At 45.6% G+C, this 13,975-nt stretch overlaps 1 protein-coding gene across 9 annotated transcripts in view; it reads left to right on the plus strand.

The window, feature by feature from the left end:
* The first annotated feature begins 849 nt into the window (after nt 1–849).
* Nucleotides 850–13,975, plus strand: part of BNC2 (basonuclin zinc finger protein 2) — a 526,652-nt gene continuing 513,526 nt past the window's right edge. For 2 of the 9 annotated variants that reach the window (XM_069625988.1, XM_069625989.1), the window contains exons 1-2: nt 850–1,687; nt 2,855–2,998. In XM_069625988.1, the coding sequence (XP_069482089.1) occupies nt 1,601–1,687; nt 2,855–2,998 (231 nt within the window). In that variant the 5' untranslated portion in view covers nt 850–1,600. Of the gene's footprint in view, nt 1,688–2,375; nt 2,510–2,854; nt 2,999–13,975 lie in introns of those variants that run through there. The other 7 variants (XM_069625980.1, XM_069625985.1, XM_069625979.1 and 4 more) reach the window with 7 other exon arrangements.

The following is a 13,975-nucleotide window of genomic DNA, read 5'->3' on the forward strand; positions in this document are numbered from 1 at the left end:
GACTGAAATGTTCTCATAATATAAAATCGAATTCGCGTTTCATGAAAACATTTGATACAGCCAGAGGCCTCATACAGAGCTGGGCGTGCTGTCCCCTTGCAAGGTAGGCCCTGGGCCAGCTGCTGGCTCTGGAGTCCTGGTTTGGATGCATTATCTAGGCCGCCTAATAACCCCTGAACACACGCCATTGATTTTCCGAGAGAGAGTTTATGAACTAAACAAACTTGGAGCTGGTGTCTTAATAAACAGGCCTGTCACGTGTAGTTAAAGGGCCGCGCCGTTTGGTTGGGGGGCGGGAGGTGGTCCTGTCGCCGGCTCTTCTCGGGACCCCCCACCCCAGTGGAGCCCCGTCTTCTGGAAGGCCACCTGGCCGGGGCTGGCGGGGAGCGCATTTCTCAGTTTTACCCTAATGAGTTGCAACACTGATAATGTGCCTGATGATCTCCCATTGATTTGCCTATCACTTGCTTGTCGGGTAATTGATCCGTTGCTGAGCCTCTAGTTAATTATATCGGCTCTGACATGGCCCGGCCCACAGGGAGTTCCAAGTCCTGCAGAATAACACTTTTAATAAAAGAGTCTATTACTGCAGGTGCGGCCCGCCGCCGCCGCCGATGCTGCCAGTGGAGGGAGGGTGGGTGTGTGTGTGTGGGTGTGTGTGTGTGTGTTGTTTTGTTGGTCGGTCTTCTGCTTAATCTTTCGAGGACTGCTGGACAGGCACGCCGAGCGCAGGGAGGGGTCTGAGGGAGTATGTAGGGAGGAGAGTGGAGGGGCGAGCAGAGGAGGAAGCCGGGTATTGACAGTGTCCTTAAGCCTCCCACAAATAACAGCCATTAGCGGGGAAGGTCAGGAGCTGAGCAGGCAGCTTGACTGAGGCACTGAGTGCCACTCGACGAATCAAGAGCCCGGCGCATTTTACAGCCAGTTTAAATGGCTAATAGCTGGCTGTAAACGCACGGCCGCTGCTGGCACAATTCAACCCCCCCCAACCCCCCTCCGCTTTCCAAAATATTCCCGGACACCTTGTGCGTGGTAACGTTGTTATTTCACTCTGTCAAAACCTCGGTTATTTTTGTTTACATTTTTGTCTTAATCCCTGGTGGGTCATTTCTCGCTTCCTACGGGACAAAATGTGTTCATCTTAATGCCGACCCTCGCGCACCGTTTGGGAGAAAATAGCGTCGTTATTATGGCCCTCCCTCGTGCCGTTCCCCAAAGGTCCTGGTGTTTGTCGCGTGTGTATTTGTGGCCCACGCCGCCTGGAAAGTTTTAACAGAAAAGCTCTCAGGCCCTGGCGGCACGAGCCGGGGAGGCCCATTTGTGTCAGGCGCCGCGCGGCCCCCATCCCTCCTCATTGCGCGCTAATGACACCGGGCGGCACCGGGCCTCCCCGGCCGCCTCCCGCCGCCCTCCACCCCCCACACCCCCCTCTACATAGCAGGGAGAGCGCCACTGCTTGACTCCGAGCGAGCACTATTTTTTGTATAAAATCTTTTTTGTTTAACAACTGGATATTTGTTTTTATTTCAACACGGTCTTCCTCTGCCTGTGCATTTACGACATGGTAATAACACAAAGGGAAAGATAGCTCAGTGTGCTGATGCACCCACTGCTGATGTATACGTGCGACTTTTGGTTCACGGGTTCGGGTGGACTCGGTGATGGCGCATCCCTTCCTCGTTTTGAGGTAGGTAAACATGGAGGTGCCGTTTAATAGTGTAATATTTGACACCAAATATTCAAGATATGATTGTTTCTTCTACCTGCTTTATAAATAATAATCAATGTTATTATTGGGAAACTTGCTCGCCCGAGCTGTCATTTTCATCGAACAACATTCCCGTGTTTCTTTTTTCGCACTGCCACTTTGTTTAAAACCTCTCTTTACATAGTAAAAAATGGTTAAAACGGATAATAAAACCAAACCGGTTTTAGTCACTACAAAGGACGATTTTTGTTCCCACGCTCACACAAGGTGTCTGCAAATGTTTGGATTTGAGCTGACTTTATTTCTGGGCTTGTTTGTTACCTAGTACTAAAAGTGTAGTCTAATTTCTAATTGATACCAGTCATATTTTCATGAACTGCAATGTTTTTTCTTCAAAACATTTCTGTCCATTTTTATGAAATGCGATTTCGTTTAACATGCTTTTGCGGGTGAATAGGGGAAGTCCCCTTTGCAGGGCTGTATGGATGAGAAAATCTAGCTAGCATGTAGCTGCGTAAAGTGTGGTTCAGCTGTTGGAAAGATGTGCCGGCAGGCGACTGTCCATCATTCCTGCGAAGGCACGTTGCGTGGTCCCAGCTGGCGGGCAGCACCTTAGACAGTGCAAGTTATCAGCGCGCATTCTCGTGCACGGACAGTGACCGCACTGGGCCTGCGGAGGGAGAAGTTACTTTAGTAGTCTGTGTGGCGTGGAGTGGACCGGTGTCAGACGTGGCACGCTGTATATGACAGACCTCGCTGAGGGGAAGCAGAGAGGGGCCGCAGCCTGCGCTTCCCGCCCAGGTCCTGTCTGCTGAGTGCTGCTCCGTGCGCCTCTGTGTGTGTGTGTGTGTGCTTGCAGGAGGGAGGGAAGCTGAGTGCAGCAGTGCAGCCGACTCCAGTGACACCCGGCGGCCGGGGCTCCCCCGCTACCGCGCGCACACCTGCCCGGGGGAGCCACAGCCCATGCATAAGTGATAGGGGGGGTCTGTGTGGAAGGTGCGAAGGAAGAGCTGACCCCCTCTGCCCCCTCCTCCCGCTCCCTCCCCCATCCCCAAGTGACAGGCACCGCGCAGACAGCTCCTTAACTACTCCGCACGCGTGGTACCGGCTGCCAAGAGGCTCACTGCTTCCACCTTCACTTTTCAGCGAGCGCAGGCGGCCGCGGATGTGAGCGGGAGCGGCACCGGCAGCCCCATGCAGTTCGGGACCAGGACGGCCAGTAGCGAGCCCGCCTTCATGGGGACATGGCAGCCCGGTGAGGCCAACCTGCTCTTCAGGATGTCCCAGCAGGTAAGGAAGGCTTGGCCGTGCATGCCTCCGCTGTCTCTGTCTCTGTGTGTACTTCCTCTCTGCACGGCGGCCACCTCCGCCTGAACTGTGTGCCGCTGCATGCCCCAGTGCAGAGCGTCCTCACTGCATCACCTGACGGGAAGCTGCCGGCAAGTGAACGCGTGCTCTTCCAGGCAAACTTTGCAGAGCGGCCGAGGAGCCGAGCTCCCATCAACTGTAAGAAACCCCTGCCTCTTTTTAAGCAAAACTGATTGAGGGAGCGACACCGAAGTCCAATGAAAGAGTGACATATAGTCTCTCATTTCCCCCGCCTGCTTTCACTGACCTTATGATCGTTCACTTATCTTTTCACTTTGAATTCTTTATTTCCTTTCTACTGTCGTTTATTTCTCTTCCTTTCCCCATTACATTAAGTGTCCTTGTCCTCTTTCTTTACACACGTCTCCATCTCTTTTATATGTATATTCTTTGTTTTACCGACTCTGCAGTTATGTTGCTCTTTTCTCACTCCACCCTAGTTTTCTTTCTTTTTCTCTGCCCCACTTGCTCAGCATACACCCTTTCCCCCTTTCCTCTCCCCCCTTCATTGTCATCAGTCGCTCTCCAGTATCAGAGCCTGGTAGCGGATCCAGGGGTCCTTCAGAGCGCAATAATTGACATCATGTGGCAGCAGGCAGCGTTCTCTCCACTCCAGGAGTGCAGAGCATTGGCCTGGAGCCGCTGCCAGCGTGGAGCACAGGGTCATTAGTGTAGACTTTCTGGTTTGGTCCTTCTTATTTGCTCACCCTCTTCTTCCCCTCTTCCCTTTTCCCTATCAGTTTCTCTCTCTCTCACACACACGCACACACACACTGTTTTTGCAGAGCTGTGACTTGGCTTCCTCCCCAGTGCTGCTCCTGCACCGGGGGCCGCCTTCAGGGCAGCTTGGAATGCTGGCTCTGACGGGAGAGCTGAAATGTTATTGTGAGGCCAGTAATAACTGATAATTAATCACAGAAGTGGGTGTCTCTGTACCAAGCGCTCAGTGGTACATGCCCTGCCGGCCTGCCTCGGATTCTCTTGCTCAACAGCTTGACTCTTTTCAGCAGACCCCAAACAACAACACAGAAAGATGAAGCAGCGCCCATCTTGGCTTGGGCTCAACACTGAGAGGGAAGTTTAAAGCGGCGGCTTCAGGTGGGGTGCTTGGCTCCCAGCAGTGGGATGCCGCTTTCGCTCCCTTGGTCACGCCATTGTTCACCATTGGAAGCAGCCTCCTGTTACATAGGCTGTGTCCTGAATAAGCTCCTGTGCAATTATTGACAGATGCTAAGGACGTGCAGCGCGTGTTAGGCCCTGAGATGGCCTCATGTGTAGAGTGAAACATGCATATATTGATTTACTTTCTAGAGAAACATGCTAAAAGCACAGAAGAACATTTGCGTTAAGCACAGGTGCATACATTGTTTAATTGCCAGATCTTATGCGCCGGAAAAGGAGATTGGCGCAAGCGTGCTCTGGCCTCTCTCGCAGAGGGACCTTAGTGATTCCAGAGATCATGTCACTCCACAGAGGACTGTATTCGGCGAGCCCCCACTTTTAAAGGAACTCTTCCTTAGCCCCGAGTGTGCAGTAATCCTCAAAGCACTCTGGTATCCACAATTTACAGGTGTCTGTCTCGGGTCCTCTTCTGCACAACCACCGCTGGCGATGGGATGTGCAGGTGTTCTGCCAGGGTAACGGTGGTTCAGTTTTGGATAGTAGCTTATCCCAGTCTCGCCACTGTCTCTAGGTGAGCTCTGCTCAAGAGAAGCGAGACAGGCATTGACGCTTCCCTCGTACCTGCACCTGAGCCCAAGCCATCCTATTGGAAGGATAATCAATTGATGAACGTTTATTGAGCAGCCTACAATTGGAGTGAGGTCGTGCTCTATGGTTTTAAAAAATACAAAAAACGTGCCAATACACTTCCTGCACACCAAGGCAACATCCAGTAGTGCTAAAAAGTGCAGGGCGGAAATTTGTCAAAAGCAGACGTGGTGCAAAATAAGCAGGGAATTCTGACGGTCAACAGGCAAATTCGAACGTAATCATTGCCGCAACATCTCATGTTTTGCAAGCCTCCATGCACATATGTGGAATATCCAGGCATGGGTGTGTTGTGCACATTGAGTCTAGGTGTATGGCTCCTCTGTGCAGATGCGTGTTACTGCCCTGGCAGGTGGTACGGCCAGCAGGTCTGTAGGTGACCATTACAGCCATAGAGTTATCTGTTTAGAGAGTTGGCCAACTCTTTGAAAGGGGGTGTTAGCCTTCTAAAAGACCTCAAAGTGATAACACGTATTAGCCTTTCCAAAAGGTCCTTGTCAACAAAAGGGAAATAGCATGTTCTACCACAGCCTTTTCTTTTTTTTTTAAATTATCATATTCCTTTAACTTCTCTTGTTTGCAGTTTGAAACAAGTTAAAACATTTACTGTTGGGGGGAGGGGTCTTTGATCTTCAATGCATCTGGTCTGTCAATACAGACCAATATGCCAAAGGGAAGTGCCAAAGAGGTCCTTTGGCTAACAAAGAATGCCTACTCTGTAGTTGTGCCTTGCAAATAAAACCAAATACATAACAGCCTCGCCCATAAACCCACACACATTGATAGCCTCACATCCTTTGATTTTAAAGTGGCGTGGTTTGCAAACAAGGGTTACAGATGCTACTGATGAATTGGTTCAACGTTTAAAAAAAATAAATGACAATGCTCTTAGAAAGAAGAGCAGCACATTTTGAAACTGGCCGAGGGAAGAGAAAAGAAGCACCCGACTCCATCTTGATGGCAAAATGTGGAAAGCATCCTGTGGGGGCGTGGAACAGACGTGGTATTTATTCTGGAGCAGCTGGATGTGCTGTTATTTGCATCGTTTTTGAGCATTCCAACTTTTACGATTTGCTCTTTTTCTAGGAAGTCTTGAAACTGTATTTATCGCACCATTCTCTGCCAATCACACCCTGAAGGAAAACACCTGAGTCAAATTGCAGGTTGTTGCCCGAAAAGATGCTAGAACTGAAGAAAGGTGGCCTAAAATTGACACTGGGCCAAGAGCCCAAAAACGAAGTGGTCACAGCAAGAAGCAAGTGGTCACTGCAGTCCAGAGCCAGTCCAGCTGCTGTCTCTCTGGGGCCTACACCTTGGTGGGCTGACAAAAAGAGATGCTTTAAGGTCACCTGAATGATGGACCGGTCGAGACGCATCAGGAATCAGCCCTGCGTCTTCCTTGGCTCCTTAGCCAGCGACCTGGGTGCACACTGCCTCAATAATTTGCCCATGAATTGCTTGGAGGGAAATGTAGGCCTGATTTGCTTGATTTCAGGTGGGTTTAATTTCTCATCTTTATATATCTTGTACTCCTTTGTCGGGAGCAGGAATCACTGGTCTCTTTTTTTTCTGTAACCTTCCGGGTGCCATAATGCTCCAAAACACTCTAGAACATTTTTGAAACGCGCGGCCGTAAGTGAGAAATTGCCGTAACATACTGTGTCAGGAAATGCCACAGACGGCATTTGCCAGCTTTTCTGTTGCACGCTGGGCGGGAGAGGAGAGGGGGTTGAGGGGTTTTCTAATTTAAACCTTAAAACCTCTCTGCTCCCTCTTCTCTTTAATTTAGCAGTGTAAGAGCGCGTTCAGCTTTCTGCTTGCGCGGCTCACGCATGTCATTGTGGAGCCATGCAGAATTCAAGAGATATAATGAAATTAACGACTGCATGCATTAGTGTAACTAGCCCTGTTATTCAGCAGCATCTGTCTGGACACTCTCCGGCACTTGCTTGACTTTTAGGCCATGTCAACATTTATTTTATCATTTGCTTGTGTGAATTTGTTATAATGCAATCACCGGGTTCAGGAGCTTGGGAGCTGAATTTCTTGCAACACTGACAATTTTCTTTACAATACCGTTACCAGATTGCCTTGACCAGTTCCAAAAATGAGTTGTCATTCGTAAAAGAAAATTAAAAAAATTGACGCTAGTTGGGGTCCTCGAATGGCAGAAACATCGAGGCATACATTTAAACTCTTTCTGGGATCAGATACAGATTGTCCACGCCCATACGTTTTCCCTGATCAGGAAGACTTATGCTGGTGGATGAGCACGAGTTCCAATTATTTGATGCCAAGAATATCTGCGGGGCATCAAACTCAAGGGGGGGGGGCACATGCTCATTGTGGAGGCAGTAGCTTTGGTTATAAGAGGGCACCATTAAAACTCTCTCGCCTATCATCATTGCTCCAAACAGAAACACCTGCACAATAAAAGGACCCTATCGTTACTAAGCAGAGAAGGTGTGTCATCAGTCAGGCATTTTATTTTTATTTGCACGTCTCAGTGTTCAATGTTTTTCTGATTAAATCCCTGCTTTTTAAAGCCACTTATTTTCATCAGGACTAAAAGTGGCCGTCACACTTAAATCAGTATCCGCTTCAAAGCATCCCTTGGGTGCTTTCTTGCTTTGACACCTTGTTGCAAAGATTAACCTGCTCTCATACCTCTCGTAGTGCTTAGCACACAGAGGACGTGCCCCGGGGGCTGCACAGCTTCTCCCTCCTGCCCGGACCACATCACAAACATCAAGGCTTATTTGCACTGTTGCCAAATTCAAGAAAGATTGTTTAATGTGAAAATATCAAATAGTCATACACAGCGCATTAAGTGGCATGAGTCGCTGCGGCAGCCCAACCTTATGTCAAAAGTTAATTTGTGATATAGTTTCAAGTAAAAGGATGCATTGCCAGGTTTGAGGGAAATAGCTGCCCTATAAAAATCTTCTATGCTGGGTGTTTTCACAATATCGATTTAGCAACCGATGAACGCTGCATGTCTGGGTGTGTGCATGCTCTACAGGCGTAAATCCATCTTCTGGTTTGTGCTTTTCTCTGTGTCCGGTGGTTAATCAAGAAGGTTTGTGCTCACCGTTTTCGTTGGATTTGAAGTATACACTAGAGAGTACACACAGAGGAATCCCCCACAAAAACTGTTTTATAAAGTAAACCAAACAGGTGCCACAGATTACCCAGGGTAGCTGACAATTAACTGAAATACAATAGTAATGATCTCCTTCCTGCTTGGTTGTTTTTACTCATGAAATTATCATAATGCTCATTGTTGGTGGTTCTGTTGTCGATGTTGGTGTTTTGATTGTGATGTCACTATCATTTCTACTATTATGTTTATCATTACGTGTACATTGGACCTTTAGTTTTCAAGATTTTCTCAGTATAGGAAACATGATCTAAGCCGCCGGTTGGAATAACCTATCTGAAAGGGTGTGATTATGCCTTTACTTGTGTTAATAATCAATATTGATTCTTTGAAGCCTATCGGGCAGCCAAAAGATAGGAAGAAAATGTATTCTTGACATCTTGCATAAAATTCAACAATAGCCAGAGCACCATTGAATGTGAAGCAATGAAACCTCATTAATGAGTTGAATTTTTATTTTGACCAGGCATTGCTCATACACCACCGTATGTACGAATTGGTATAGTGACACGTGTAGAGGTCTATTGCTTGTGTTTCTGTATGTACATTTGTGTGTACATCAGCATATATGTAATTAGACACTAAACATTTATATAATTATGCCTGATAGCGGGAAATACACACATATATATATATATACACACACACACATACACACACAGTGTTGTATGAATGTATATTCTAGCTTTTCTCTTGCATCTTATAGAAAACGAAGTCCCCCTAGTTTCCCACATGGAGGTATACATTTGTAACCTCACACAATGATGAAACCTGAAGCAAATTAATTCACAATTGATTTTGGCACAAGAAATTGCGAGAGGATGTGAGCTACTTTTCCGCCTGTCCTATAAAGACGTGTCTAGTCTGACAGAATCTCCTGTTGGCACCGTTTCTTGTTTCCTCACAAGAAACGGTGCCTTGAGTTCCACAGTGAGTTTGTGGAATACTGTGACTTTTACCAGACCCATTCCAGTGTGCACCTGATCAAGCCAAGGTTTCATAAGTTGTGGCACTGCTCCAAGGCACCGTTGAGGTAGCGGGACGTGGGGGCAGGGTGGGGCTAGTCAGGCATAATTTGCACATCTTAGAGTAACCGTCTCTACAAAGCCATTTCACATCTTTGCATGGAGCAGTGAAGTGATCAGAAGATGCAAGATAGCAGCATTCGTTGCAATACTTCATTCGATGTTAGACAGTGCCCTACAGATAAGGGGTGTATCAGCCACTTTTACTCCCTAAAAATAAGCAAATATGGACAAAAAAGAAAAACAGGGAGCAAAAATACTCCAAAAAAAAAAATAGGAAACAGGCACAACAGAGCTAGTCGACTTGGTTTCACCACACATTTCCATGTATATATTTTTGGATCAGTAGGAACTTAACATGTATCTTTTCAAATGCATGAATGCAAAGAAATATTTATTACAAAACATTTCTGTTTTACATATTTTTACTCGCTTATTAAATACTCCCATTTGCAATGGCATTTACTATTTCTGTAAAGTTGGGAGTAAAACTACTATTTAGGGAAAAGGGATTAAAATACACCCACTTCAAAATCTTATATGGAGCACTGGTTACATCCTTACATCGCCTATGTCCATAAGTATTGAAAGCTCTTTGGGCAAGGAAGCAACATATCCAGCCCCCTGCTCCCCAGTCTTGGCTTATAAGGGCCTGATTATTCCAGAGATAGAAAGATGGTACATATTGGCTTTTTTAAGCAATCAATCACATTACGTGTCAATTAAGCTGACAGATTGTTTAAAAAAATCATGTTCTAGACACTGAGAAAGAACATTATCCTGGGCTTAAGCACCAGAACCTCGCCTGCTTCCAAGCATCTGACTTGGGAGCCAAGTGAAAGCACTCCCCCAGCTTCTGGGTCATTGTGACACTTTTGGGTGATTGTGGAGGAACTGACTGTTCACTGATGACGGTGCTGGCATCCGAAACCTTTATCAGAAGTAGTACTGGCAAAGTTCCAGCACACTCCCTTGTTACCCATTCTAAGCACATTTGTAAGTCTTTTTAAATACTCCACTGTTTGGAAAAATTACCCTTTGCCTTACTCCGCTTAACTGCATGCACAGTCTTACACACTGTGTCCCTTGCTGTCAAAAGACTGGTATCAACCTCTGTACCACGGTGAAATCAAGAAAGGGAGATGGGTGTCTGGTGACAAGTGAGTTCCACAGCCATTCTATGAAATTCTCCAGATCATACGTCACTCACACTGTCGCCTGAAGAATTATGTGCTTTAAAGTGCCTATTATGCTCCTCAACCGAGTCATTTTATAGTAAGAGAGAATGGGAAGGCAGATGAGAAACATTCTTCCATATGTCTTCAGAAGACGCATTTTAAACTCGAGTGGGACTTTACATCGCTAGTGAGAATAGAGTAACACTGCCTTTACATTCAATTGGGCTCTGTGCGCCGGGGCCTTTCTTGGCTGTGAAGGGGCAGTCAGTCTGCCAGGGGTGAGTTCATGATGAATGGGCGATTGGACAGCAGCCATGCCACTGGGACATCTGCCCGTGCCGAAGCCCACTGCACTGCCAGGCCTGATGACCCCGCGGCTGGTGGTTGTGCGCGCAGCGAGTAAATGAGGCGCAAGCGCAACCTGGACCTGCACATATGCTGCCTGTTCGCTGGCATTTGCTGTAGCCCCATATTCCTCCTTCAGAATCCTGAGAACAGATCATGCGCCTGTGCTTTGGCACTTTCTTTGGAGTGGATAAAGAATTTTAACAAAAAAAGATGAAGAGGAAAGGAAGAAACGAGCATATTTCAAATGCACTTAATGAAAAATAGTTCCTTAGCACACAAGCAGAGAATTGAATTGCCTGATAGACTGTAACACTAACATTTGAGCCGTGGGCAGAATAGACCTAACCAGCACAGACCTTACGTCTGCTGTTCTTTCTCACACTTGTAAATGTCTTCATGCATTTCTGAGCTATTTCATAAAATTCTATAATTTGATGTGCATCAAATGCCTCCCAAGACCAGGGGTTGCTTAATGCTATTCTGTAAATGTCTAAAGTCACTTAGTTAGATATCAATCAAAATTCCAGTATTTGGTAAATTCTGCACAACCTTCAATACTACTATCAATGCACTGCACTTGACAACTCACAAATCCCGTTGGCGAGGACAGCCTAGGAGTTGAACGCCACTCTGCAGACGTCTGATCATCCGACAACTACTCCCTCTCTGAGAAAACCTAAACTTGTGTTATTGCGCCCAGACAGCGCACATTAATTTTTGGTCTTATTCCCACATTGTAATGTCTGCCATGTGCTCTGAAAGGCTTGGACCCGTTTCCACAGCTCTCTGCTACCCAAGCTCTGGATGTGGTCTGTTCTATATCAAAACTCTAGTAAATCAGAAAAGAGACGGAAACAAAATCTGCAACTTTTAGCACTGGATGATGTTAAATAACAGATCAGTGTTGAAATTTGGTTGTTTTCCTGAAGAAAATTCAGCAATAGAACAGATTGATTCAAAAATTGACAGGTCGCAGCTTTTTTTCCCATGCAGGAAAAACTTTGCAAGGGACATTTTCTACGAAATTGCTGTGTGCGTATTGTCACAGTGCAAGCAGACCTGATTGAGCGTCTCTTTCACATGCAAGCAGCAGAAGGTGTCTGCACTTGATAGTTCTAACAGAACCTAGATGGTGTCAAGGAGAAGTTAAAAGTTTCTGCTACGTTTCAATATTGTGGACTGCTTAACAAAGGTACTTTGGACGCACTTGACTGTCTGGCTTCATGGGCCTATGGGAACGCTTTGTTAAGATAAGGTGGGAAACTCACATTTCCATTCGGTCCAGTTTTATCGAAAATCTGAAGCCAATAAACGGCCATTATGCTAATCCATGCGATCCAGGTATCATTGTATAATCCAACAGGCACAGGTTCAATTCTGCTGGATCTCTCAGCCGATAACACCTGTGCAGTCGATACAATTACATTTGTTGCTTTACGTAATGGTAACACATTTTAAGTGTCAAGTGAAAGTGCTGTGCAAAAAAAGGTGACCATTATTCTATTATTTGGTAACAATGAGCCTGCCGTTTCTTTTGTGTTAATTGTTTGGGGACTATGTAGCCATGGGTAGCTTGCTGATTATGTTGTATTAGGTGGCATTTGTGAAGCGCCTAACTGCAATTGGCAATGACCTCAAAGCAATGTAACAGTAAGGGTAACTCATTGCAAGGCATTTGAATGGCCTTGCATTGCATAGACAAGCATTAAACATGAATTAGGCCTGATTTTGCTGAATTCCAAGATTATCTGTAAAAAATTATGCTTATATTTAAAAATGTTACCCCCTCCTCATAATTCAGTTTATATACATCCTGTTGATATGCAATACTCATGTTCTGTTTCTTCTATTTCTGAATTTGACGTTTCTCTGAACACTATTTTGCAAAAAATTGAGTCTGGACCAGAGGAATTGGTTAATAACCCAATGAAAACTGAGAAGGGATTATGCGAATATGATTGGAGGATTACTATAGTATGTTTAGGCTCTTACAACATGTATAAGGAATACACTGCTTTGATTAGACGTAGAGACAAGTTTCCTAGATACGTGTGTCTTTTTCCTTGTAGCCGGGTTAGAACCTGGTATAGGCGGTTTCAATTTAACCAATTACCTACTCTTGAATGTAAAGGACCACGACTGGCATTCACTGTTCGTGTTTGCAGGTTGAGTGCCAACATCAGTGAATTCGAGTCTCTGAAACATTTAATGTTATTTTGTCCTAAGACCTCTCCCTTCCGACAACAATACGTCACTTCATATATACACACTGATTTTATTCATGTAACGCAATCCTTGTGGTCTCGGCTGATGGAAGGACACAGTGTATCTTTGCTTTTGTCTTAATAAAGGTTCTTGGTTGATGTTTTTGGATTGTTGCAAGAACAAATCTCAATGATCAGTCGTGGTCTTTGTCCGGTTGTACTTTGATGCTCATTCCTTTTTAAGTCTTTATATGTATCGACAAAGTGTTAAAAACAAATTTGTTTTTACAAGTGTGATGACATTTTGGATCTTACCTTTAGATTATGGTATTGTTGTTTAACTGTATTGTCTTATTGTTTGTTAATAATTTTTGTGAAAGATTTATTTACAATCCAGCCACAATAAACAAGCATGTCATTGCATTATATAGACAGATTGCAGTAGAAGAGATGGCTATAGAGAATAAACAAGAGTAATTGGAGAGATGTATTTATTATGTGCACTGTTGTGGAGGGCTGTGAGTTGCCTGTGCTTGGGCTCTGTTGGTTGAATATTTGAGGAGTTGTATAATGAGTATTGTTTAATTGCTTGTTATAATTTTGTATACCATACTTTTGAAATTGCAACTTTTCCATTTGTTCCCCATCCTGCATTGATGCAGGCACGCATGCACATGGGCAGACGGGCACTATCACAGCCATGAAGGACCCAAGCAGCGTGAGCATCTGCTAGTTGGTGGAGGAGATGTCATTTCCGCAATTAAATAGCACTAGTTTAATATTCACGGGTTAAAGAGATGAAGCGAAAAAAGGCAATGCGTCGTTGCTGGAGGCGCCTGGTTTTTAGGTGCTGACATGCAGACAGCTCACAGTCCTGCCGTTCAAGTGTGCCTGCAAGCGAAGGCGTGATGAAAACCTGCGACTCTGTGGTCCCTGGCTTATCATAGACCGTACTAGAAAGTTGACTCATTTTAATCCTTGCCTCATCATGTCAAGTCTCAACAGTTTTTGACATGTTGGCATTTGGGCTTCAATTGCTTGTGTTGCCTGTCTGCTTCCCTCTCGCTCATGCAGGCTTCTCTCCAGCATAGGTGGGGGGCGGGGTGAAGAGGTGGGCCCACGGTGGGAGGGAAAGCAAGATACATTGGCCAATAATGGACGTTTCTCTGCCGTAAAAGACATAACTGTCATTGAATATTGTTCTTGTGAAAATG

Source organism: Ambystoma mexicanum, chromosome 6p, assembly GCF_040938575.1.
Source record: "Ambystoma mexicanum isolate Mex_15411 chromosome 6p, UKY_AmexF1_1, whole genome shotgun sequence".
NCBI classification, from domain to species: Eukaryota; Metazoa; Chordata; class Amphibia; order Caudata; family Ambystomatidae; genus Ambystoma; species Ambystoma mexicanum.